Source organism: Aphelocoma coerulescens, chromosome 22 (assembly GCF_041296385.1).
Source record: "Aphelocoma coerulescens isolate FSJ_1873_10779 chromosome 22, UR_Acoe_1.0, whole genome shotgun sequence".
Lineage (NCBI taxonomy): Eukaryota > Metazoa > Chordata > Aves > Passeriformes > Corvidae > Aphelocoma > Aphelocoma coerulescens.
In genome coordinates, this window is record NC_091035.1 from 1271922 (window position 1) to 1295362 (window position 23441).

General features: G+C 65.7%; 2 protein-coding genes across 3 annotated transcripts; one reads left to right on the forward strand and one right to left on the reverse strand.

Annotated features, from left to right (window-relative positions):
• Nucleotides 1-283: 283 nt before the first annotated feature.
• LOC138121614 (myoferlin-like) lies at nucleotides 284-13377 on the forward strand. The gene is made up of 31 exons (XM_069035308.1): nucleotides 284-307; nucleotides 395-508; nucleotides 1852-2015; nucleotides 2095-2209; nucleotides 2285-2387; nucleotides 3002-3165; nucleotides 3563-3739; nucleotides 4117-4228; nucleotides 4312-4389; nucleotides 4460-4641; nucleotides 5041-5199; nucleotides 5287-5385; nucleotides 5909-6058; nucleotides 6142-6340; nucleotides 6487-6575; nucleotides 6677-6718; nucleotides 6796-6900; nucleotides 7609-7740; nucleotides 7819-7974; nucleotides 8055-8146; nucleotides 8447-8617; nucleotides 9178-9326; nucleotides 9710-9849; nucleotides 10326-10414; nucleotides 10513-10608; nucleotides 11214-11355; nucleotides 11443-11542; nucleotides 12196-12404; nucleotides 12494-12603; nucleotides 12681-12819; nucleotides 12893-13377. The coding sequence occupies exons 1-31, from the start codon at nucleotides 284-286 to the stop codon at nucleotides 12971-12973; spliced, it is 3882 nt and encodes a 1293-aa protein (XP_068891409.1). The 3' UTR covers nucleotides 12974-13377.
• A 1237-nt stretch (nucleotides 13378-14614) lies between these two features.
• LMAN2L (lectin, mannose binding 2 like) lies at nucleotides 14615-22975 on the reverse strand. 2 transcript variants are annotated; one of them, XM_069035489.1, is made up of 9 exons: nucleotides 22820-22975; nucleotides 22605-22723; nucleotides 21147-21264; nucleotides 20874-20956; nucleotides 19714-19746; nucleotides 17431-17592; nucleotides 17206-17320; nucleotides 16192-16311; nucleotides 14615-15837 (listed from the first exon to the last, which is right to left on the reverse strand). In XM_069035489.1, the coding sequence occupies exons 1-9, from the start codon at nucleotides 22947-22949 to the stop codon at nucleotides 15695-15697; spliced, it is 1023 nt and encodes a 340-aa protein (XP_068891590.1). In that variant the 5' UTR covers nucleotides 22950-22975; the 3' UTR covers nucleotides 14615-15694. The 2 variants fall into 2 exon arrangements, with proteins under 2 accessions (XP_068891590.1, XP_068891591.1); XM_069035490.1 differs by lacking the exon at nucleotides 19714-19746.
• Nucleotides 22976-23441: the final 466 nt, after the last annotated feature.

The following is a 23441-nucleotide window of genomic DNA, read 5'->3' on the forward strand; positions in this document are numbered from 1 at the left end:
CCTTGTGTCCCCCCAGCCCCTATTCCCACCTCATCCCCTCCATGTCCCCTCCAAGTCCCCTCCGACCCTGCTCCATGTCCCCTCTCTATGCCCTTTACATCCCCCCATTGTCCCCTCCATGTCCCCTCTATATTCCCTCTGCATCCCCTTCACATCCCCTCCGTGTCCCCTCCGTGTCCCCTCCGTGTCCCCCTTCGTCACTGCTCCATGTGCCTCCTATATTCCCTCTATGCCCTTCCATGTCCCTTCCATGTCCCCTCTCTATTCCCACCTCATCCCCTCCATGTCCCCTCGGTGCCTGCTCCATGTCCCCTCCATGTCCCCTCCCTGTCCCCCCACGTCCCCTCCGTGTCCCCCGGTGTCCCCCACGCCGCAGTGACCCTTCGTGCCGCAGGGCTGCGGGGACATCCACGCGCAGGTGCGGGTCCGGCTGTGGCTGGGACGGGTGGCCGAGAGCGGGGACCTGCCCCGGCTCCTCGAGGGGACCCTGCGCTTCTACACCGAGACGGTGGGGACAGTGACACCCGGGGGGGGACAGTGACACCCGGGGGGGGACAGTGACACCCGGGAGGAGACAGTGACACCCGGGGGGGGGACAGTGACACCCGGGAGGGGACAATGACCCCTGGGAGGGGACAGCGACACCTGGGAGGGGACAGCGACACCCTGGAGGAGACAGTGACACCCTGGAGGGGACAGTGACACCTGGGAGGAGACAGTGACACCCGCGAGGGGACAGTGACACCCGGAAAGAGACAGTGACACCCGGGAGGAGACAGTGACACCCGGGGGGGGACAGTGACACCTGGGAGGGGACAGTGACACCCGGGGGGGGGACAGTGACACCCTGGAGGGGACAGTGACACCCGGGAGGAGACAGTGACACCCGGGGGGGGGACAGTGACACTCGGGAGGGGACAGTGACACCCGGGAGGGGGACAGTGACACCTGGGAGGGGACAGTGACACCCGGGAGGGGACAATGACACCTGGGAGGGGACAGTGACACCCGGGGGGGACAGTGACACCCGGGAGGGGACAGTGACACCCGGGAGGGGACAATGACCCCTGGGAGGGGACAGCGACACCCTGGAGGGGACAATGACACCTGGGAGGGGACAGTGACACCCGCGAGGGGACAGTGACACCCGGGAGGGGACAGCGACACCCTGGAGGGGACAATGACACCTGGGAGGGGACAGTGACACCCGGGAGGGGACAGTGACACCCTGGAGGGGACAATGACACCTGGGAGGGGACAGTGACACCCGGGGGGGGGGACAGTGACACCCTGGAGGGGACAGTGACACCCGGGGGGGGACAGTGACACTCGGGAGGGGACAGTGACACCTGGGAGGGGACAGTGACACCCGGGGGGGACAGTGACACCCGGGAGGGGACAACAGCCGGGAGGAGACAGTGACACCCGCGAGGGGACAGTGACACCTGGGAGGGGACAGCGACACCTGGGAGGGGACAGTGACACCCGCGAGGGGACAGTGACACCCAGAAAGAGACAGTGACACCCGGGAGGGGACAATGACACCTGGGAGGGGACAACAACAGGGAGGGGACAATGACACCTGGGAGGAGACAGTGACACCTGGGAAGAGACAGTGACACCTGGGAGGGGACAGTGACACCCGCGAGGGGACAGTGACACCCGGAAAGAGACAGTGACACCCGGGAGGGGACAATGACACCTGGGAGGGGACAACAACAGGGAGGGGACAATGACACCTGGGAGGGGACAGTGACACTCGCAAGGGGACAACACCTGAGAGGACAACACCCCGGGAGGGGACAACACCCCCAAAGCGTCCCCTAACGCCGCGCCCCGTGTGTCCCCCAGTACGAGAACCAGACGAGGCTGCTGGGGAAATGGGGGCCCCGGAAGCTTTTGGGGCGCCCGGCGTTCTCGGACAGCTCCGGCCGAGCGGGGCCCCCCCCGGACGAGATCCGGCCCCCCAAGGGCTGGCGCTGGGATGGCCCCTGGAGCGTGGAGCGGCCGCGGCGGTGAGCGGCACGGGCCACCCACCCACCCTGCCACCGTGGGGACCTCGGTGACGCCAGCGTTGTCCCCTGGTGTCCCCAGGGTGCTGCCGCGCAGGGACCCCGAGGTGAGCGCGGTGCTGGAGGAGCTGTACGAGAACCAGAGCCGCGATTCCAGCGGGAACTGGAGCCCCTCCGGCACGGGCAGCACGGACGCCGTGAGTGGGGACAGCGTGGGGACACCGCGGGGGTGACACGGGAGTGTCGGGGCTCAGCTGTCGCTGGTTTTGCAGAAGGGAGCGGCGGTGCCACCGAAGGAGGAGGTGGCGTGTCCCCAGGGCTGGCGCGTCACCAGCGACTGGCACGTGGACACGGCGGGGACCGTGGGTGAGGACGGTGAGTGGGAGGCCCCGGTGGGCACAGTGGGCTGGGGGGTGGCAGAGACAGGGGGACAGGGATGGGGGTGACAGGGATGGGGGTGACAGGGGTGGCAGAATGGGAATGGTGGGGATGAAGATGACAGAGATGGGGTGACAGGGATGAGGGTGGCAGGGATGGGGTGACAAGGACAGGGGTGACAGGGATGAGGGTGGCAGAGATGGGGTGGCAGGGATGGGGTGACAGGGATGAAGATGACAGGGATGGGGTGACAGGGATGAGGGTGGCAAGGATGGGGTGACAGGGATGGGATGACAGGGATGAGGGTGGCAAGGATGGGGTGACAAGGATGGGGTGACAGGGACAGGGGTGACAGGGATGGGGTGACAGGGATGAGGGTGGCAGGGATGGGGTGACAAGGATGGGGTGACAGGGACAGGGGTGACAGGGATGGGGTGACAGGGATGAGGGTGGCAGGGATGGGGTGGCAGGGATGGGGTGACAGGGATGAGGGTGGCAGAGATGGGGTGACAAGGATGGGATGACAGGGATGAGGGTGGCAGGGATGGGGTGACAGGGATGGGGTGACAGGGACAGGGGTGACAGGGAAGGAGGTGACCCGTGTGCTGCAGGTTGGGAGTACGGGGTGGGCACGGAGGACGGCAGCCCCCCGGCAGCGTGGCACGGCAGGGGACAGCCCTGCCACACCGTGCGGCGCCGGCGCTGGGTCCGGCTCCGCCACAGGGACACGGACAGCTGGACACGGGAGCAGGACACGGACACCCTCAGCCCCCTGGTGACAGACATGGGGACAGCGATGGGGCGGTGGGGATGGAGGCGGCAGGATGGGGGTGCCAGGGTGGGGGTGACAGGGATGAGGGCAATAGGAAGGGGATGGCAGGGTGGGGGTGACATGGACAGGACAGTGGGGATGGGGGTGACAGGGACGGAGGGGACAGAAATGGGGGTGATAGGGATGGAGATGGCAGGGTGGGGATGACAGGGTGGAGGTGACAGAGATGGAGGTGACAGGGATGGGGTGGCAGGGTGGGGGCGCCGGGGATGAGGGTGGTGGATTGGGGGGATGGGGATGATGACGACAGGGAAGGGAGTGATGGGAATGAGGGTGACAGGGCTGGGGGTGACAGGGCCGCTGTGCCCATGTGACGCTGTCCCCGTGCCGTGTCCCACAGCAGGACCCCGAGGAGCTGTGGGAGGACGAGGCCTGGCAGCCCGAGTGCTTTTGGGGCTGCGCCTTCCAGCCCAAGGTCCCGGCGGGTCCCCGGTGCCGCCGGCGCCGCTGGCAGCGCAGCCTGGTCCCCGCGGAGCCCACACCGGTGGCACCGCTGTTCCTGCTCCGGGGAACCCCGGTAGGAGCCGGGCTGGGGGCTCCGGGAGGGGCCTGGGGGAAGGGGAGGTGATGGTGGGGGGGAGGGGAGAGGGAAGGATTGGGGCAGAGGGATGGGGGATGGAGATGTGGGGAGAGGAATGGGGGGATGGATGAGGAAGGGAGGGAGGGAGGGATGGAGGGATGAGGAAGGGAGGGAGGCATGGGGTGATGGATGGCTGGCTGGCTGGCTGGCTGGCTGGCTGGCTGGATGGCTGGCTGGCTGGATGGATGGATGGATGGATGGATGGATGGATGGATGGATGGCTGGAGCCCTGTGGAGACGGGCCGTGACGGGACAGGAGGCCGCAGGGCCAGGGGACAGCAGGGCCCCCCCACGCCACCCCTGTCCTCTCACAGGACACCGAGGACCCGGCCCAGGACAATCCAGCTGTGGTCCCGCAGCTGCCGGGGGGCTCCTCCCTGACGCCCCTTCAGCAGCCCCCTCTCTTCATCCTCTGCAGCTTCCAACGTGAGCCCGGGGGGCCGGGAGGGGCCGGGAGGGGCCGGGAGGGCCCGGGGGTCCCAGCCCCTCTCACCCCTGCCTGTCCCCAGGGCCCGGCCGCTTCCAGCTCCGCTGTTACATCTTCCAGGCGCTGGATCTGGCGCCCGGCAGCGCCAGGACCTCCATAGGTGGGACCCCCCAGCCCCCGGCCCCCAGCCCGGTGGCGGCCCGGGGCGCTGACGGTGTCCTTGTCACCAGATGCCACCGCCCACGTGTCGTTCGTGTCCCTGAGCCAGCGCACCAGGACGGTGCGGGGGGCCCTGGACCCGCTGTGGGAGCAGACGCTGCTGTTCCCCCGGGTGCTGCTGTTCGGGGACCCCCGCGGGGTCCGGGAGGACCCCCCGGCCGTGGTGGTGGAGGTGTGTGACCAGCGGGGACAGGTACGGGACACAGCGGGCGGGGGGGGTGAGGGATGGGGCAGGAGGGAGGGATGGGAGCAGGGGGATGGATGAGGGATGGGACAGGGATGGAGGGATGGAAGGATGAAGATCAGGGATGGAGGGATGGGGGGATCAGGGATGGAAAGATGAGGATCAGGGATGGAAGGATGGGAGGGTCAGGGATGGAGGGATGGGGGGGTCAGGGATGGAAAGATGAGGATCAGGGATGGAAGGATGGTAGGGTCAGGGATGGAGGGACGGGGAGTGTCAGGGATGGAGGGACAGGGGGTCAGGGATGGAAGGATGGGGGATCAGGGATGGAGGGACAGAGGGGTCAGGGATAGAGGGACAGGGACACCCGTGGCCGGGGGAGCCCCGCGCTCAGGCGCTGCCTTGCAGGGCGCCGGTGTTTTCCTGGGGAGGTGCGTGGCCATCCCGCAGGTGTGGCTGGATCTGGACCACCGGGAGCCCCCCCGGCTCCAGCCTCACCCCCTGCAGGGGCCGCGGGGTCCGGCCGGGGAGCTGCTGGCGGCCTTCGAGCTCCTGCACGAGCCCGAGGTGAGGGGGTGGCCCAGGGGTGACAGGGGTGATGCAGAGGGCACCCCGGGGTCAGTCCCATGGTCACTGTGTCCCCCTCCCCGGCAGGACGGGTCCCTGGCTGCGCTCAGCCCCCCGCCACTGAGGAAGGACGAGTTCAGCATCCCCCGGGAGCTGCGGCCACACCTGCAGAGGGTGGCACTGGAGGTGGGAGCCCCGGAGGGGACAGGGGCAGGGACAAGGAGGGAGCGGGGAATGGGACGGAGAAGGGGCTGGCTGGGCACAGGGATGGGCACAGGGATAAAGGTGGGATGGGGACAGGGATAAAGGTGGGATGGGCACAGGGATAAAGGTGGGATGGGCACAGGGATGGGCACAGGGATAAAGGTGGGATGGGCACAGGGATAAAGGTGGGATGGGCACAGGGATGGGCACAGGGATAAAGGTGGGATGGAGACAAGGAGACGGAGACTGGGAATGGGCCAGGCCATGGGCAGTGCTGAAGGTCCTGGGAACGGGCTGGGGACAGGGACAGAGGACGGAGACAGGGACAAGAACAGGAACGAAGCTGAGAACCGGCACAGAGGGGCGGAGGCAAGGACAGCACAGGCTCCGGGCTGGGCACAGGGACACGGATCACGCCAGGCACCCTCAGCCTCCCAGCGGGCACCAACCCACCCGAGGGGCCCCGGGACAGCCGCAGGGTGACAGGAGCCGCGTGTCCCGCCAGGTGCTGGCCTGGGGGCTGCGGGGGCTGCGCGGGGCCGCGCGGGAGCCCCGGCTGGAGCTGCAGTGGGGCGAGCAGAGCCTCTGGACCCCCCCGATCGAGGACATGGCCGCCAACCCCAACTTCCCCAGCAATGCCTTCGTGCTGACCCTGGTGAGTGGGGGAGGGCTGGGGGAGGGCTGGGGGGGTCCCCCCAACCCGCGGTGCCACCGCGGCTGAGCCGGGCGCGTCCCCAGGCGCTGCCCGAGGAGGAGCGGTTCGTGCCGCCCATCCGGCTGCGCCTGTGGGACAGGGCGGGCACGGAGCGCCGGCTGCTGCTGGGACAGGCCAGCGTCAGGGGCCTGGGCCGGTACCGCTGCCCCCCGCCCCGCCAGGAGCAGCTGCTGGGCTCCAGCAATCCCGGGAATGGCTCTTACACCGCTGTGTCCGTGCCAGGTACTGTCCGTCCTATCCCTGCCACGTCCCGGGTACCTCCTGCCCCATCCCTGAGCTATCTCCGGTGTCCCCTGGCCTGTCCCCGGTGTCCCTGCCCTGTCCCCGGTGTCCCCTGCCTCAGCCCTGCCCGTCCCTCTCTGCCGCAGACGAGCTCCTTTCCCTGCCCGTCACCTCCAGCCTCTGGAGACGTTGGTGTTTCCTTTTCCTCGCCACGGCCCCAGCCAGGATGGCTCAGGTGGGTCCCCCGGGCACCTGGCACCAGCCCTGGCACCGCTGGGCACCGGCACTCCCTGGCCCTGTGCCTCAGTTTCCCCAAGAGCCCTTTGCTCCCTGCAGGTCCTGCTCAGCTGCCTCAGAAACAACAGGGCCGCGGAGCAGGTGGGAACAGGGCTAGCGGGGGGGCCACCGAGGCCACCAGTGCCCACCTGTGCCCACCTGCTCCTGCTCCCCACCAGGACGAGGAGGAGGAGGAGGAGAGGGACTGGTGGAGCAAATTCTACGCGTCCGTGGAGGACAGGGACGCCCGATCCCCGCGGGGAACAAACAGGGACAGGCTGAAGGTGAGCCAGAGCCTGGGACCCGCATCGGGGTGGGGACAGGGATGGCTGGGGACGGGGACAGGGACGGGGATGGGGACTGGGACGGGGACAGGGATGGGGACGGGGACTGGGACAGGGACTGGGACATGGATGGGGACTGGGACGGGGACTGGGATGGGGACAGGGACGGGGACGGGGACAGGGATGGGGAGGGGGATGGGGACAGGGATGGGGAGGGGGATGGGGACAGGGACAGGGATGGGGACTGGGACGGGGACTGGGATGGGGACGGGGACAGGGACGGGGATGGGGACAGGGACAGGGATGGGGACAGGGACAGGGATGGGGATGGGGGGACGGGGACGAGGAGGGGGACGGGGATGGGGATGGGGATGAGGTGGGGATTGGGACAGGACGGGGATGTAAACGGGCTGGGGACAGGGAGAAGGACAAGGACAGGGAGGAGGGAAGGGGTGGGTGAGGACAAGGTCAAGACTGAAAACAAGACGAGGACGAGGAGGGAGTGAGGACGGGGATGGGAATGACAGTGGGATGGGGGCAAGGATGGGGATGAGGCTGGAATGGGAACAGGGATGGGGATGAAGCTGGAATGGGAACAGGGATGAGGAAGGAGCCAGGGCTGTGGTGGGGAGAAGCCCCACGATGGGGCTGGGGGGCAGGGGCTGGGCTGGGCACGGGGATGACCCAAGGCCGGGCCCGGCCCCGCAGATCTACGGCTGCGAGCTGGAGGCGGTGCCCGAGTTCGAGGGGCTGCAGGATTTCTGCCAAACCTTCCCCCTTTACAAACCGGGGCGTCCCCCCCTGCCCGGGCAGCACCCCGAGCCCGTGGGCAGCTTCAAGGTGGGTGAGACCCCCACCCCGTGGGACCGCGGGGCCGGGACAGGACCCCCGGAAGGGGGGCACAGAGGGGTCTCTCAGGGGCTTTTCCGCATCTACCCCGTGCCCGAGGAGCCCGGGGTGTCCCCCCCGCCCCGCTGCTTCCAGCGGCTGCCGCCCAGCAAACCGCAGGAGTGCCTGGTGCGGGTCTACATCGTGCGGGCCTTCGACCTGTCCCCTCGCGATGTCACCGGGCTGGTAAGGACAGCACGGGACCCCCGGGGCGCCGGGCAGGGCCCCGTGCGCGGTGCCACCCCGGTGTCCCCTCCCTGCCCCAGAGCGATCCCTACGTGCGGGTGGCACTGGGCAGGAAGACGCTGGGAGAGCGGGACCGGTACGTGCCCAACACCCTGGAGCCCGTTTTTGGCAGGTAGGGCCGGGGGGGTGGCCCATGGCAGTGTCACCCCCAGGGTGGGTGGCCGCTGGGCTGGGGGGTCCTGGCACTGAGAGGAGGCTACTGGGGCGGGAGGGCTCATTCCCGGTGGCAGCGTGGCCCTGTGCCAGCCTGGCCCGGTGCCACCAGCTGTCCCATTTTCCCCAGACTGGTGTATCCAGGTGCCCCCAGCTGTCCCATTCCCAGTGCTGGCACCTCCCTGTGCCCCCAGGTCCCCGTCCCCGCGGGTCCCCGTCCCCATGCCAGCCCCGGGGCTGAGGACATTCCTGCCACCAGGATGTTTGAGCTGACGGCCACCATCCCGCTGGAGAAGGACCTGCGGGTGACAATCATGGACCACGACAAGGTGCCCCCAGACCAGGAGATCGGGAGCACCACCATCGACCTGGAGAACCGGCTGCTGTCCCACTTCCGCGCCCACTGCGGGCTGCCCACCCTGTACCACATGTGGGTGTCCCCAGGGGGACGCGGGGGACACCGGGGGACACCGAGGGACACCGGGGGGCTTGGGGGGGGCGGTGGGCACAGGGAGGGACACGGGGGGCAGCTGGGGAGAGGGGTGGGCACGGCAGGGTGGGGATGGGGCGGGAAGGAGGAGTGGGGCAGGGATGGGGATGGGGGGGGCACGGGAATGGGGGGAAGGACGGGCACGGGGGGGGGGTCAGGGTGGGGTGGGGACGGGGATGGGGGGCACAAGGAGGTTGGAATGGGGTGGGCACAGAGGGATGGGGGGCCCAGGAGAATTGGGGAGGGATGGGAAGGGGGATGGGGAGGAAGGCGGGAACAGGGATAGGGGTGGGGATGAAGAAGAGGATGAGGATGGGGATGGGCGCAAGGACAGGGACGAAGGCGGGGATGAGGATGAGGAGGGCGGGGTGGGCACAAGGAGGTTGGGCTGGGCACAGCGGGGTCTCTGGGGGATACACGGGGTGGGCACAGCGAGGGGCACACGAGGGTGGGGGGCACAGCCAGCGGAGGCGACCGCCCGCCCCTCCCGCTGTCCCCAGCGCGGGCCCCGCGTGCTGGCGGGACCAGCTGTGCCCCAGCCGGACCCTGGAGCTCCTCGCCGGCCTCCGGGGGCTGCCCGCGCCCCTCTTCAACCCCCAGGGCACCGTGGTGACCCTCGACGGGCAGAGCTTCGAGCTCGGACACTTCGGTGAGCGGGAAACGGGGCTGGGGGAGGGGCTGGGGGAGGCTCGTGGGGGTTTGGGGGTTCTGGGGGGATCTGGGGAGGGTCTTGGGGGGAGCCTGAGGAGGGATTGGGGGGAGTTTGGCGGAGATCTGGGGTTGTTTTCGGAGAGGCTGGGGGGGTGGAGGGTCGTGGGGGACTGAGAGGGGCTTGGGGGGCCTGGGTGGGAGTCTGGGGGGATCTGAGGGGGGGGTCAGAGGGGGAGTATGGAGGGGAACTGGTGGGGGATTTTAGGGCGTCTGGATGGGGATCTAGGGGGGAGTTCTAGGGGAAGATCTGGGTGAGTCTGGGGGAAATTGGGGGGATCTGGAGGGGGTCTGTGCCAGGTGGGTGACAGGTCGGTGTGACAGAGAGTGGCCCCCCCATGTCCCGCCACCCCGGCGCGCCCCGGGAGCGCCTGGCCCTGCACGTGCTGAACCTGTGCGAGCTCGTCCCCGAGCACCTGGAGACCCGCAGCCTCCAGAGCAGCGCCCAGCCCGGCCTCGAGCAGGTGGGGACACCGCGGGGTGACGGGGACACCGTGGGGTGATGGGGACACCGGGGGCTGATGGGGACACCGGGGGTGATGGGGACACTGGGAGGTGATGGGGACACTGCAGTGACAGGGACACCGGGGGGGTGACAGGGACACCAGGGGGTGATGGGGACACCGTGGGGTGATGGGGACACTGGGGGGGGTGACAGGGACACCGTGATGACACGGACACCGGGGGGGTGACGGGGACCCTGTGCTGACAAGGCCCCCGGGGATGGGTGCCAGGGACCCCAGGGGTGGCCGATGGAGCCCAGGGGTGACAAGGACAGCTGCTGGGGGGACAAAGGGACCCCGCAGCGATGAAGACCCCAAGGCAGGGAGGGCTGGTGGGTGTGGGGGGACCTGATGAGGACGCCGGGGCCGTGGGGACAGCGAGGGGACAGCAGGGGGACAGTGGGGGGCCCAGTGCCAGCCTGCCCGTGTGTCCCCAGGGCAAGGTGCAGATGTGGGTGGACATCTTCCCCACCAGCCTCGGTCCCCCCGGGCCCCCCGTCAACATCGACCCCCGCAAGGCCGAGGGGTGAGTGACCGGCGAGCCCCGCGGAGGGGACAGGGCCACCCCCGGCGGGGACAGGGCCACCCCCGGGCAGGAGGTGACGCTCTCTGTCCCCTCCCGAGGTACGAGCTGCGCTGCGTGGTCTGGAACGTGCGGGACACGGAGCTGGCGGACACCAACCTGCTGGGACAGCGCATGAGCGACATCTACGTGTCCGGGTGAGCCCGGGCACCGCGGCTGTGCCCCCGGCCGCGGGGTCCCTGTCACCCCCCGGCAGCTGTCCTGGTCATCCCAGAGACCCCGTCACCCATCCCCAGGCTGTCTGTCACTCCGGGGTGTCCCCCTCCGTGTGGCACAGAGTGACAGCGGTGTCCCTGCAGGTGGCTGGGGTGGCACAGAGTGACAGGAGTGTCCCCGTGGGGTGGCACAGAGTGACAGCGGTGTCCCCGCAGGTGGCTGGGGTGGCACAGAGTGACAGAGTAGTGTCCCCGCAGGTGGCACAGAGTGACAGCGGTGTCCCCGCAGGTGGCTGGGGTGGCACAGAGTGACAGAGTAGTGTCCCTGCAGGTGGCACACAGTGACAGAGCAGTGTCCCTGCCGGTGGTACAGAGTGACAGCAGTGTCCCCGCAGGTGGCACAGAGTGACAGTGGTGTCCCTGCAGGTGGCACACAGTGACAGAGCAGTGTCCCTGCTGGTGGCACAGAGTGACAGCAGTGTCCCTGCCGGTGGTACAGAGTGACAGTGGTGTCCCCGCAGGTGGCACACAGTGACAGAGCAGTGTCCCTGCCGGTGGCACAGAGTGACAGCGCAGTGTCCCCGCAGGTGGCTGGACGGGCTGCCCGAGCAGCGGCAGCAGACCGACGTCCACTATCGTTCCCGGGACGGGCGCGGGGCCTTCAACTGGCGCTTCGTGTTCCCCTTCGAGTTCCTGGCGGCCGAGAAGCTCTGCGCCATCCGCCACAAGGTCAGGGGACACCCCGGGGCGGGGACAGCGCGGGGACAGCGCGGGGACAGCGCGGGGACAGCGCGACCCCTCCGTCGCCCTCCCCAGGAGCACGTGTGGAGCTCGGATGAGACGCTGCTGAAGGTGCCGCCCAAGCTCATCCTCCAGGTGTGGGACAACGACAAGTTCAAGGCGGACGATCTGCTGGGTGAGACCCCTGCCCGTGTCCCCCGGCGGGGGGAGGCAGGGAGCGGTCACGGGGGACAGACAGCGGCCACCGGGAACGGGGAGCGGCCACAACCGGTGGGAAGCAGACGCTGGTGATAAGGAACGGGCACCGGTGATAAGGACAAGCCACGGGTGACTGGGAGCACCCACTGGGGACAAGGAGCACCCCAAAAGGGGTGGGAACCACCCAGTGGTGATAAGGAGCTCCCAGTGGTGATAAAGAGCACCCCCAAGAGATGAGGAGCAGCCACCGGTGATAAGGAGCTCCCAGTGGTGATTGGGGGCACCCACTGGGGGTGGGAAACACTCACTGGTGATAAGGAGCTCCCAGTGCTGCTAAGGAGGGACCCCAAGAGATGAGGAGCAGCCACTGGTGATAAGGAGCTCCCGCTGGTGATAAGGAGCTCCCACTGGTGATTGGGATCACCCATGAGTGATGAGGGGCATGCACTGTGGGTGGGAAACACTCACTGGTGATAAGGAGCTCCCAGTGCTGATCAGGAGCACCCCCAAGAGATGAGGAGCAACCACTGGTGATAAGGTGCTCCCACCGGTACCAGGGAGCAGCCGCTGGTTAAGATAAGGAGCTCCCGCTGGTGACAGACCTGTCCCCTCCTGGCCGTTTCCCCGCAGGAATCCTGGAGCTGGAGCTCACCCGGCTGCCCCGGCCGGCCCCCACCGCCCGCCTGTGCCGGGCCGGGCCCCAGGACCTGCCCTGGTTCTCCTGGCCCCGGTGCCGGGCCCCGGTGCCGGCGCGCTCCCCGCTGAACCTGTTCCGCAGGAGGCGGGCGCGGGGCTGGTGGCCCTGCACGATGCAGGAGGACAGCGGCCAGCGGCTCTCTGTAGGTTGGGGACATGGCGGTGACGGCTCTGGGGGGGGGTGGCAGGGACAGATTCCCCCACCCCAACCACCCCGCCTGGGCCCCCGCAGGGGAAGCTGGAGCTCACCCTGGAGCTGCTGACGGCGCAGGAGGCCGAGGAGCGGCCGGCGGGGAAGGGTCGGGAAGAGCCAAACAAACACCCGACGCTGCCGGAGCCCAGGTGAGCCCCGGGGGGAGGCTCGGAGGGGCCGGCGGGGAGGGGACGCGGGGGTGGCTGAGCTCGGTGTCCCCCGGCAGGCGCCCCAAGTCCTCGTTGCTGTGGCTGCGGTCCCCGCTGAGCCTGGTGCGCCACGGGGTGCGCTGGCGCTGCTTCCTCTGGGCCGGCCTGGGGCTGGCGGCCTTTCTGCTGCTCCTCCTGCTCCGCTCCTTCTTCCCGGTGAGCACGACCCCAGAACGGCCCCGCTGCCGTCCGGGAACGCCCGCTGAGGTCCCCGTGTCCCCTCCTGCAGGGCTCTCTCACGGTGAAGGTGGATGAGCCGCTCCTGCGTCCCTCCGAGCCTCTCCCGGGCGGGATGGGGATGAAACCCTGAGGAACCCCCCCGCAGTTTCCCACTTTCCTGGCTCTGAGCCCCCTTTGCCGAGCTCCTCTCGCTCTCACCAGTGGAGTCTCCAGCCAGGAAGGGGCTGCTGACAGGAATGCCGAGGGAGCTGCCCATCCACGCTCCCTCACCAACAAAGCCGTGTCCAGCCCCTACCAAGGCTCTGCGTCGCTGTCTCTGCGGGCACGGATACGACTCACGGAGCAGATCCCCAAGGCCAGTCCCAAATGCAGCCCTAACTCCAGCCTCCAGCCCAGGCCCAGGTTTGGGTCCAGCTCCCGAACTCAGCCCCGACTCCTGCCCGAGCCCCAACACCGCTATCAGCCCTGACCCCAATGCCAGCCCCAGCCCCAAAGCCGGCCCTAACGCCCACCTCACATTCAGCACTGACCCAGCGCCGGCTCTGAGCCCCCCCCAGCCCCAATCCCACCCAAATCCAGCCCAAATCCCGCTCTGAGCGCGGCCCCTCCCCCACCCCGCCCTCAAACCAGGCCCCGCGCCCTCCCTCATGGCCCCGCGCGCCTCTCGGCCAATCAGATCGCTCCGCTGCGTCCTGGCCCCGCCCCTCACCGGTTCCTCACGATGTGGAACCTCGGCGCTCGACTCCCATTGGCTGCCGCCCGGGGGGGCGGGGCTTGGGCTGGCTATATAAGGCGGCGGCGGAAGCGGTGGGGGCTCAGTCGTGGTCCCGGTGCGGAGGCGGCAGCGGCGGAGCGGAACGGGCGGAGAGGAGCGGAACCGCCAAGGCCGCAGTCCCGGGAGCGGCCCGGCCCTCAGCGCCGCAGCCCTGGAGCCCCAGACCGGGGCTGGTGTGGGGGGGGGTGGTCGGGAGGGAGCTGGGATGCGCCGCTGCGCCGCTTCTCGCCGCCGATGCGCCTTTTCTCGCCACCGATGCGCCTTTTCTCGCCGCCGCCCTTCTCGGGCACCTGCGCCGGCCTCTCCAAATGGGAGTGGGAGCGCCAGCACCCCCGGCTTGGCAAAGGTAAGGACGGGAAACCGCCGGGGCAACGAGGGACAGCACCCCCGGCTCGGCAAAGGCAGGGCCCCAGCAGCGCCGGGGCAGCGAGGGACCAAATCGGAAGAGTTCGGACATCACCCGCAGCCCGCCAAAGATAAAACAAAATAAAATTGGCAAAAACCACATCAAATGCCTTGACTGATCTTTGTTCTCCCAACGAGTCGCTTGCCCCGCTGTGTCACGATGGGCGCTCGGTTCCGTGAGGTTCCCCTGGGTTCCAGGAGGCCCTGCTGTGTCACAGTCGCCTCGGCTCCATGAGATTCCATTTCCTGGCACTGTTTGGCCCCAGCACCACCGGGGCACAGATAATTCCTGGCTGTGAGTGTGGGGAGCAGCTGGGATGGAATTCCCAGAGGAGCTGTGGCTGCCCCTGGATCCCTGGCAGTGCCCGAGGCCAGGCTGGAGCCCCCTGGCACAGTGGGAGGTGTCCCTGCCCATGGCAGGGGGTGGCACTGGATGGGTTTTAAGGCCCCCTTCCACCCCAAACCATTGCGGGATTCTGATTCTGGGCAGCCCCACGACACCAGGACACGGCCCCCAACTCCAGGGAATCCGTCTGGGGAGGGAATGGCCCTTCCAGAGGCCTCCCGGTGACAAGGACCACGGCGGCCACGTCACACACAGCCCTCAACGTTTATTCCAAACACCGCTCACAGCTCCAGGGAGAGGCACACGCGAGTGGATCCTGCGGATCAGGCAAAAAAGAAGAGGCAAAACACCAGGAAAACTCTCCTTGGGTGCCACAACCCCCGCCTTGGGCACTTGGAAACAGCTCCCACCACCCCGCTGACAGCGTGGAAAATCACCCCCAGTCCCACCCTGGCCTGGGGGCTACCGCGACCCCCACGGGGACCTGTCCTGGCTGGGAATATCCTGGAAAGCCGCAGGGCTGGGCTCGGCTCTCCTGGATCCTGGCAAGGAGGGCGCTGCCATTTCAACCCCCAAGTCCCCACTGATCCAACCTCTCCCTCTCCTGACCCCTCTGGGCACCCGGTGACCCCCCCGGGGGCGAAGGAGCGGCCGGAGCAATCCCTGTCCCAAGCAGTCCCTGAGGTAGGAATGCCCCCGTCTCCCTGGCGGGCAGCGAGAGGCTCGGGAATGGCCCCGGAGGCTCCCGGGAAGCGGCGAGCTCCGAGGGGGAAGCGCTGCCCGGAGCCAGGACACGACATGCAGGGGACAGCCACATGCTGGGCAGCGGGAAACGGGCAGTGGGAATCCCCAAAGTGAGGAGGGGGCAGCAGCCAGGCAGCTTTTCCAGCTCATCCAGCCAGGAAAACTCATCCCTCTGGGAGAACCATCAGCATCCGGCTCCTCCCAGCCCAGAGGGGCTCATCCGGGGGGTGGTTCCAAGGGCAGCCGGACAATGGGAACGGCAGGGAGAGCTCGGGGAGTCTCTCCCGGCACTGCCAGCGAGGGGTTCCAGCAGGAATCCAGCGGGGAAGGCAGCTGCAGCCCTCGGCTGGGATGGCACGGTCCCCGTGCCAGCTCCTGCCCGCGCTGGGGGCTCCCTGGCACAGCCCCAGCTCCGGCCCCGTTCCCGCTCCGACCCGGATCCGGAGTCCCGCAGCGATCCCCGGCTGGGATTTTGGGGGGGGATCCCTACCACAAGGGCCGGTCCCTCACGCCCTGGGATGGGTGGGAGTTGGGATGTGGCCAGCAAAGCCCCGGGATGGGCCATCCCAGGAATTCCCGAGTCAATAGAAATGTTTCCGGCTCTGCTCCTGCCACTTGTTGTAGACGATGATCCCGATGACGATGGCGAAGACGATGGCGACCAGGGAGAAGAAGACGATCAGGAAGAGGGCCAGGCCGCTCATGGGCTCCAGCGGCGCCTCCACTGCGGGGCAGAGGGAGGGAAACACCCCCTGAGCCCACGGAGAGCCCCGGAATCCTGGAGGATTCCCTGCTCCGAGGGGTTGAACCACCCCACACCCATGGCTGGGCCCAGCGCTGCAGCCCCAAGACCTCACAGTGGGATTTTGGGATGGCACATGATCCCTCTCCCTCCCACATCCCAATCCCGGACTGGCGGTGAGACCCCCATGGTGGAGATCTTTGTGTGACCCCAAAATCGGGGTTTGTTTTTTCCTCCACAGCTCTAATTCCCCTCAAATCCCTGCTGGTCCCATCTTCCCCAGCTTTAATTCCCCTCAAATCCCTGCTGGTCCCACCTTCCCCAGCTCCCACTCACTTCCTGGCAGCTTCAGGTTGTCCACGACGGGCAGGAACACTTCCCTATCCCGCTTTTCCTCCTCCGGCGTCCGCTCCACCGTCAGCTGGTACAGCTTCAGCGAGATGATGTCGTGGTTGTCTGGAAAAGGGAGCAAAAACGTGTCCTGAGGGGTTGGAATTCCGTGGGATGTCATCCTTGGGGAGGAGGTGCTGTCCCCCAAGGGGGTCCGTGGCCAGCAGGAATCTTTAAAGCTGCTTAAAAACCCAAATCCAGCCCAAAGGTGGGAGATCATCCGAGTTAAAACCGCTTGGAAACCCAAAGGAATGTGCTCCCGCCAGCCTCACGTGGGCCTGCCTCCTCCCCAGGCACTGGGAAGGGATTTGGGGAGGGAAAAGGAGCTTTTGTCAGAACCCACAAAGGGCTGGGGATTGAGTTTTTGTGGGGGCAGAATTGAAATGGGGCCGAAAACCTCTGGAAGAGGGACGGGAGCAGCATCCGGCTCAGGGCACCCTGAGGAGGGACTGGTGAGGAAAACAAAGGGGTTGTGCTCTGTGAAACCATTCCCTGGAGTGGGAATGCTGCTCCCTCCCTAAAGAACAGCCAGGGGATTGCTCTGGAGCCGGGAAATCCAAAGGGGAACACTCAGGGAGCAGGTGGCTCTTGTGACATTGGTGGCAGTGCTGGCCCCTCCTGCCTTTGGGGAATCCCAGCACCGGGGCTGGGACAGGTTTTATTCCACACTCATCCCAAGGTTTTACTCCTCCCACGGCCTGGGGATCCACGGGAACTCAAGGAAAAGCAGGAAAAACCCTCGGTGCCCCCCAAACCAGCCTTGGGGCTCCTCAGGGAGCAGATCCCTGCGGGGTGAAGGACTTTGGGATCATCCCCAAATGCTCCTCAGGGGCTCCTGCTGGCAGCTCCAGGATCCTTGAAGCAGGGAAAGCTCCTCAAACGCTTCTCCAAGGCCCGAGCTGCACCCTCCAGCCCCCAAAATCCACTTGGGAATCAGCTGTGGAGCCCTTGGGGCCGTACCTGACAGGTCCCCGGTGACAGAAGACGTCCCAAAGTAGTACCCGCGGGGCAGGCGCACGCCGGGCACGTCGATGCAGTCCCTCCACTCGTGTTTGCCGTCGATGTCGATCAGCACCTGCCGAGGCAGCGGCTCCCTGAGCCCCGTGGGGACCCTGGGGAAGGACGGGAACCCTCTGGAAGGAAGGTTTTTCCCCGCTCCCCGCTCCTGGATCCGGCAGGACTCACCGTGAGCCTCCTCTTGACGTAGCGGATGACCAGGAAGGTGTCGTGGTTGAGGTTGCGCACCATGGCCGTGCAGCCGCCCAGCTCCGTGGGGCGCCCGTCGCGGTCGTGGTCGTAGGTCAGGGAGCCGTTGTTCACCATGGCTGAGATGTAGGGGAACACGCGCTGCCGGAGGGGGAAAAGGGGGGATCCCGATCCAGCAGGAGCCTCGGGACCCCGGGGCGGCTCCGAAAGCGAGAGCTGCGGCGGCCCCAAAGTCCTTCACCCCACAGGGATCTGCTCAGCGCAACACTGGAGTGATCCCAAACTCCTTCACCCCACAGGGATCTGCTCAGTGCAGCCTCGGCATGATCCCGCTCCATCCCTGATCCCAAACTCCTTCACCCCACAGGGATCCGCTCAAAACAACACTGGAGTGATCCCAAACTCCTTCACCCCACAGGGATCTGCTCAGTGCAAGACCAGAATGATCCCAAACTCCTTCACCCCACAGGGATCTGCTCAGCGCAACACTGGAGTGATCCCAAACTCCTTCACCCCACAGGGATCTGCTCAGTGCAGCCTCGGCATGATCCCGCTCCATCCCTGATCCCAAACTCCTTCACCCCACAGGGATCTGCTCAGCGCAACACTGGAGTGATCCCAAACTCCTTCACCCCACAGGGATCTGCTCAGCACAACACTGGAGTGATCCCAAACTCCTTCACCCCACAGGGATCTGCTCAGCGCAATCCTGGCATGATCCCGCTTCATCCCCGATCCCAAACTCCTTCACCCCACAGGGATCTGCTCAGTGCAGTCCTGGCATGATCCCGCTCCATCCCTGATCCCAAACTCCTTCACCCCACAGGGATCTGCTCAGCGCAACACTGGAGTGATCCCAAACTCCTTCACCCCACAGGGATCTGCTCAGCGCAAGACCAGAATGATCCCAAACTCCTTCACCCCACAGGGATCTGCTCAGTGCAATCCTGGCATGATCCTGCTCCATCCCCGATCCCAAACTCCTTCACCCCACAGGCATCTGCTCAGTGCAGCCTCGGCATGATCCCGCTCCATCCCTGATCCCAAACTCCTTCACCCCACAGGGATCCGCTCAAAACAACACTGGAGTGATCCCAAAGTCCTTCACCCCACAAGGATCTGCTCAGCACGACCTTGGCTGATCCCGCTCCATCCTTGATCCCAAACTTGATCACTCCTCAGGAATCTGCTCAACACAACGCTGCCATGATCCCGAACTCCTTCACCCCCAGGGATCTGCTCAGCACAACCTTGGCACGATCCCAAATTCCGTCACTCTCCAGGAATCTGCTCGACACGATCCTGCTCCGTTCCCATGGACCCCAAACTCCATCGCTCTCCAGGGATCTGTTCCACACAGCCTTGCCATGGTCCAACTCCATCCTTGACCCCAAATTCCGTCACTCTCCAGGAATCTGCTCGACACGATCCTGCTCCGTTCCCATGGACCCCAAACTCCATCGCTCTCCAGGGATCTGTTCCACACAACCTTGCCATGATCCAACTCCATCCTTGACCCCAAATTCCGTCACTCTCTAGGAATCTGCTCGACACAATCCTGCCTCACTGCCACGGATCCCAAACTCCCTCATCCCAAACAATCTGCTCAAGATGACACCAGCACCATCCTGCTCCGTCCCTATGGATCCCAAACTCCTTCATCCCAAATAATCCGCTCAAGATGACACCGGCACCATCCTGCTCCATCCCTATGGATCCCAAACTCCTTCATCCCAAATAATCCGCTCAAGATGACACCGGCACCATCCTGCTCCATCCCTATGGATCCCAAACTCCTTCATTCCCCAAAATCTGCTCAAGATGACACCAGCACGACCCCACTCCGTCCCTGTGGATCCCAAACCCCAAAACTCTGCTCATAAACCATTGGGATGACCTGGCTCCATCCCTATGGATCCCAAATTCCTTCATCCCAAACAATCACCTCAACGAGACAGTGGCACCATCCTGCTCCGTCCCTGTGGATCCCAAACTCCTTCATCCCAAACAATCACCTCAACGAGACACCGGCACGACCCCGCTCCATCCCTATGGATCCCAAACCCCGAAAATCTGCTCAAAAACCACCGGAATGATCCCAGAGTCTCTCGACCCCGCTCCATCCCTCAGGCTCGGCTCCCAGGGATCCAGAACACAGCACCCTTTCCATGCAGTCTCTCCCGGTTTCCCCAGGGATTCCTGGAGCTGGGAGCAGGGAATTCCGAGGGGGAGCGGGACAGGTGGGACAGCAGGAGGCAGTACCTGGTTTCCCGGGCTGTACCTCCTCTTCTGAGCCTGCCCTCCGGAATTAGCGCAAAGCAAGAGAGAGCACAGAGCAACACGGTCACAGAGCAGAGTCCAGCAGGGCCCCACAGCCCGGAAAATCCCCCCTGGAGAGCTCCAGGAGGGACGGGAGCAGCGAGGGGAGCGAGGGGTTAGCGCCAAATCCCGGGATACGGCGCCGCTGGGAGACGCCGCTCGTCGAGCCACAGCCTCGGGAATGAAATCCTTCTTTTTTGTCCTTTTGGAGGTGGGAATGAGCAGCTGGGAGCCCCCCCTATTGCCACAGCAACAGCTTCTCCCAGGGTCTGACCCCCTTCCAGCTCCGGCTCCCAACATCCTGCTAATTGCTTCCTCTAATTAAGACCTGCCGGGAGTCCCTTTATCCTGGAAAAGCAGAGCTGCCACGCTGCAAATCCCGGGATGTGGCAGCTTGGAAAGGCTTTTCCCAGCACTGAGTGGGAGCCAGAGGGTTTGGATGTTGGGATAAAAAGCTGGGAGTTACCCCAGGTGTTCTCAGAGGTCGTGGAATATCCGTACTGGGGTAAAATATCCGTACTGGGGTAAAATATCGATGGGTTTTTTTGGAGGAAATCAGAATTAGGAGGCTTTGGAGTGGTGAAGCTTCCAGCAATGGATTTCCCAGGGAAGTTGTGGCTGCTCCTGGATCCCTGGAAGTGTCCAAGGCCAGGCTGGAGCACCCTGGCATAGAGGAAGGTGTCCCTGCCCAAGCGGTGGCAGCCATCCCAAGTCCTCTCCAGCTGGATTGATCCACCCCCGCACCTCCTTTTCCACGGGAATGACACCACCAAAGCCCCAAACACCCCAAAGAACAGGAACGTGAAGACTTTTAGACCTTTCCAAGAGGCAGAGCTGCACCTGGGAGCAGGGAGAGGCTCCTCAGGCTCTACTCCAGCTTTACTCAGACCCTACTCCTGGTGTGGAATTCCCAGGGTGGATGTGGCACCACCAGCTCGGCTCTTCCTGCCCTAAAATCCTCTCCCCACCAAAAGCACCCCCAGCTTTTCCCGCTTTCCCTGGCAGAGGAATCAGCCCAACCCTGTGGAAAAGGAATGGGAAGAGGAGGAGGAGGAGCAGGAGTGAGTTCCTGGCTGATCCCATCCCGTGTCACCCCCGCTCACCTCCTGCTGCTTCTCCTCGTTGGGATACGTGTCCACAAACACTCCCAGCCCCAGGAAGTTATCCTTGCTCCCAAACACAGGTCCTGGAAGGGAAAAGAGAGGTTGGGATAAGGCTGGGAAGCTCAGGCAAAGGGTTTGTCCCTCGTTATCACGGAATGGGTGAGGAAAAACCTTAAGCACCACCCAATCCCATCCGCAGGGATATTTTCCAGGAGCCCAGCTCGCTCCAAGGTGTCCCCCACGCCCTTTTCCCGAGGCAGGGGCGGCGTTTACCCGGCTGCATCCTGTCCTTGGTGTACCAGATGGCGAATCCGTCCCCGTTCAGGTTCTTCTTGCCTTGCCCGTGGATTTTGAAGTGCACCTGCATCTCCCAATCCCGCAGGTAACACGGCTGCGAGAGAGCAGAGAGGGTGGCAAAATTCGGGAATCGCTCCACGCCAGCCCTGCCAGGGCAGCTCCTCGTGCCCTCCCTGCCCATTCCCTGTTCCCCCCACCCGTTGTTGCCTGTGCTCCCTGTCCTGTATCTGGGATATGAGCAGGGATAATTAATCCCAAAAGTCATCGTTAATCCCAGGGAATTGGCTGTCACCCGAGAATTAAACACCGAGGGAGTGACTCCAACAAAACCAACCGGGGGGGCTCAGCTGAAGTGTCGCTGACACCCCCGGCCCAAAGCCCCCCAGGGCCCCCCCAGCCCTCCCCAGTTCCCACTTTGGGAATCACCTTGGCCCAGACCCTGCAGCATCCCCCCCCCCATGTCCCCAGAAGCCCCCCAAATCACCCCCCCAGTGCTGTGTACCCCGCTCTGGTCTCCTCCGGCCTCTCCCCCTGATCCCGGTGCTCTCCCTGATCCCAATCCCTTCCTGTGCCAATCCCAACCCTCTCTTCCAACTCCACTTCTCCCCAGTTGTCCCTCCAATCCCAACCTTCTCCTGACCCCCCTTCTCTAGCTTCCCCACAACCCATCCTGATGCCATCCCGTGGATCCCATCCCATCCCATCCCATGGATCCCATCCCATCCCATCCCATGGATTCCATCCCATCCCATCCCGTGGATCCCATCCTATGGATCCCATCCCATCCCATGGATCCCATCCCATCCCGTGGATCCCATCCCGTGGATCCCATGCCATCCTGTTGATCCCATCACATTCAATGGATCCCATCCTGTGGATCCCATCCCATCCCGTGGATCCCATCCCATCCCGTGGATCCCATCCCATCACATTCAATGGATCCCATCCCGTGGATCCCATCCCATCACATTCAATGGATCCCATCCCATCACATTCAATGGATCCCATCCCGTGGATCCCATCCCATCCTGTGGATCCCATCCCATCCCATCCCATCCCGTGGATCCCATCCCATGGATCCCATCCCATGGATCCCATCCCATTCCGTGGATCCCATCCCATCCCATCCCGTGGATCCCATCCCATGGATCCCATCCCATGGATCCCATCCCATCCCGTGGATCCCATCCCATCCCGTGGATGCCATCCCATACCATGGATCTCATCCTATGGATCCCATCCCGTGGATCCCATCCCGGTGTACCCCCGGTCCCCTCCTGTCCCAATCCCAGCCCTGTCCCCCCTTTCACTCCGGTGCCCCGTCCCCGTCCTGGTCACCTCATGTCCCGATCCCGACCCTCTTCCCCAGCTACCCCCCGTTCCCATCCCGCGTTCCCCCCGGTCCCGACCCCCTCCCCGGTGCCCCCCGCTCACCACTCGGTTCCACACGGCTCCCTGCTTGCTCTGCACGTCGGGGGTGAGGCGGATGAACTGGGTCATGACCATGGCGTTGCCCAGCAGGTCCCACAGCCCCGAGCTGGCCGAGCCCACACCTGCGGCCCACACGCACCGTCGGTACCGGACACCGTTACCGGGCACCTGGCACGGTCCGCCATCCCCGCCATCGCCCTCACGCTCGCCCCGCTTACCCTGGTACGGTTTGGACAGCGAGTGCTCGCGTTTGAGGTGCTCCTCGGTCTGCTCGGCCCGCGGCCCGCCGAGCCCCAGCGCCACGGCCAGCAGGGCCAGCCCGGCCCGCCACCGGCCCGCCGCCGCCATCTTCCGCCGCCGCGCCGCGGCTCAGCCCCGCGCACCCATTGGCTAGCCCGCCCCGCCGCGCCCGCCCACCGGTGGAGCTGCCAGTGATGATTGGTCAGGTGGGCTGTCTGTCAACTGCGGGTGCGCGAGGGGTGATGGGTAGCGTAGTTCTGGCTGCCGGCGCCCCGTGATGGCAGCCGCCATTGAGCTGAGTGACCTCCTTCTCCCGGGTCCTAGGGCCACCCCAGGTCTTAGTGCCCCCCGGGCCAAATTTTGCGCCCCCCGGATCCTAGTACTCGCCCCCACATCCTAATGCCTTCCCCCAGGTTCGAGTGTCCCTCAAGATCCTGATGTCCCTCAGGTCCTGGTGCCCCCCTCTCCAAAGCCCTACTGCGCGCCCAGGTCCCGTTCCCCCCGCCCAGGTCCTGATCCCCCCCGGCTCCCGGTGTTCCCACAGATCCTCTAACCTGATCCCGCACCCCGCCACCAGGTCCCAGTGTCCCCTGTCCCCCC

Bases quoted from the DNA above. Each gene is read 5' to 3' on its own strand.
- LOC138121614 (XM_069035308.1), top strand. From the start codon at position 284: ATGTCCCCTCGGTGCCTGCTCCAT. The intron at 9,850-10,325 runs GTGGGGACACCG...GTGTGTCCCCAG, and splicing joins CCCAGCCCGGCCTCGAGCAG to GGCAAGGTGCAGATGTGGGT. The intron at 10,609-11,213 runs GTGAGCCCGGGC...GTGTCCCCGCAG, and splicing joins AGCGACATCTACGTGTCCGG to GTGGCTGGACGGGCTGCCCG.
- LMAN2L (XM_069035489.1), bottom strand. From the start codon at position 22,949: ATGGCGGCGGCGGGCCGGTGGCGGGCCGGGCTGGCCCTGCTGGCCGTG. The intron at 21,265-22,604 runs GTGAGCGGGGGG...GCTCTCTCGCAG, and splicing joins GAGCCGTGTGGAACCGAGTG to CCGTGTTACCTGCGGGATTG. The intron at 17,321-17,430 runs GTGAGTCCTGCC...CTGCCTCGGCAG, and splicing joins ACGTCAAGAGGAGGCTCACG to GTGCTGATCGACATCGACGG.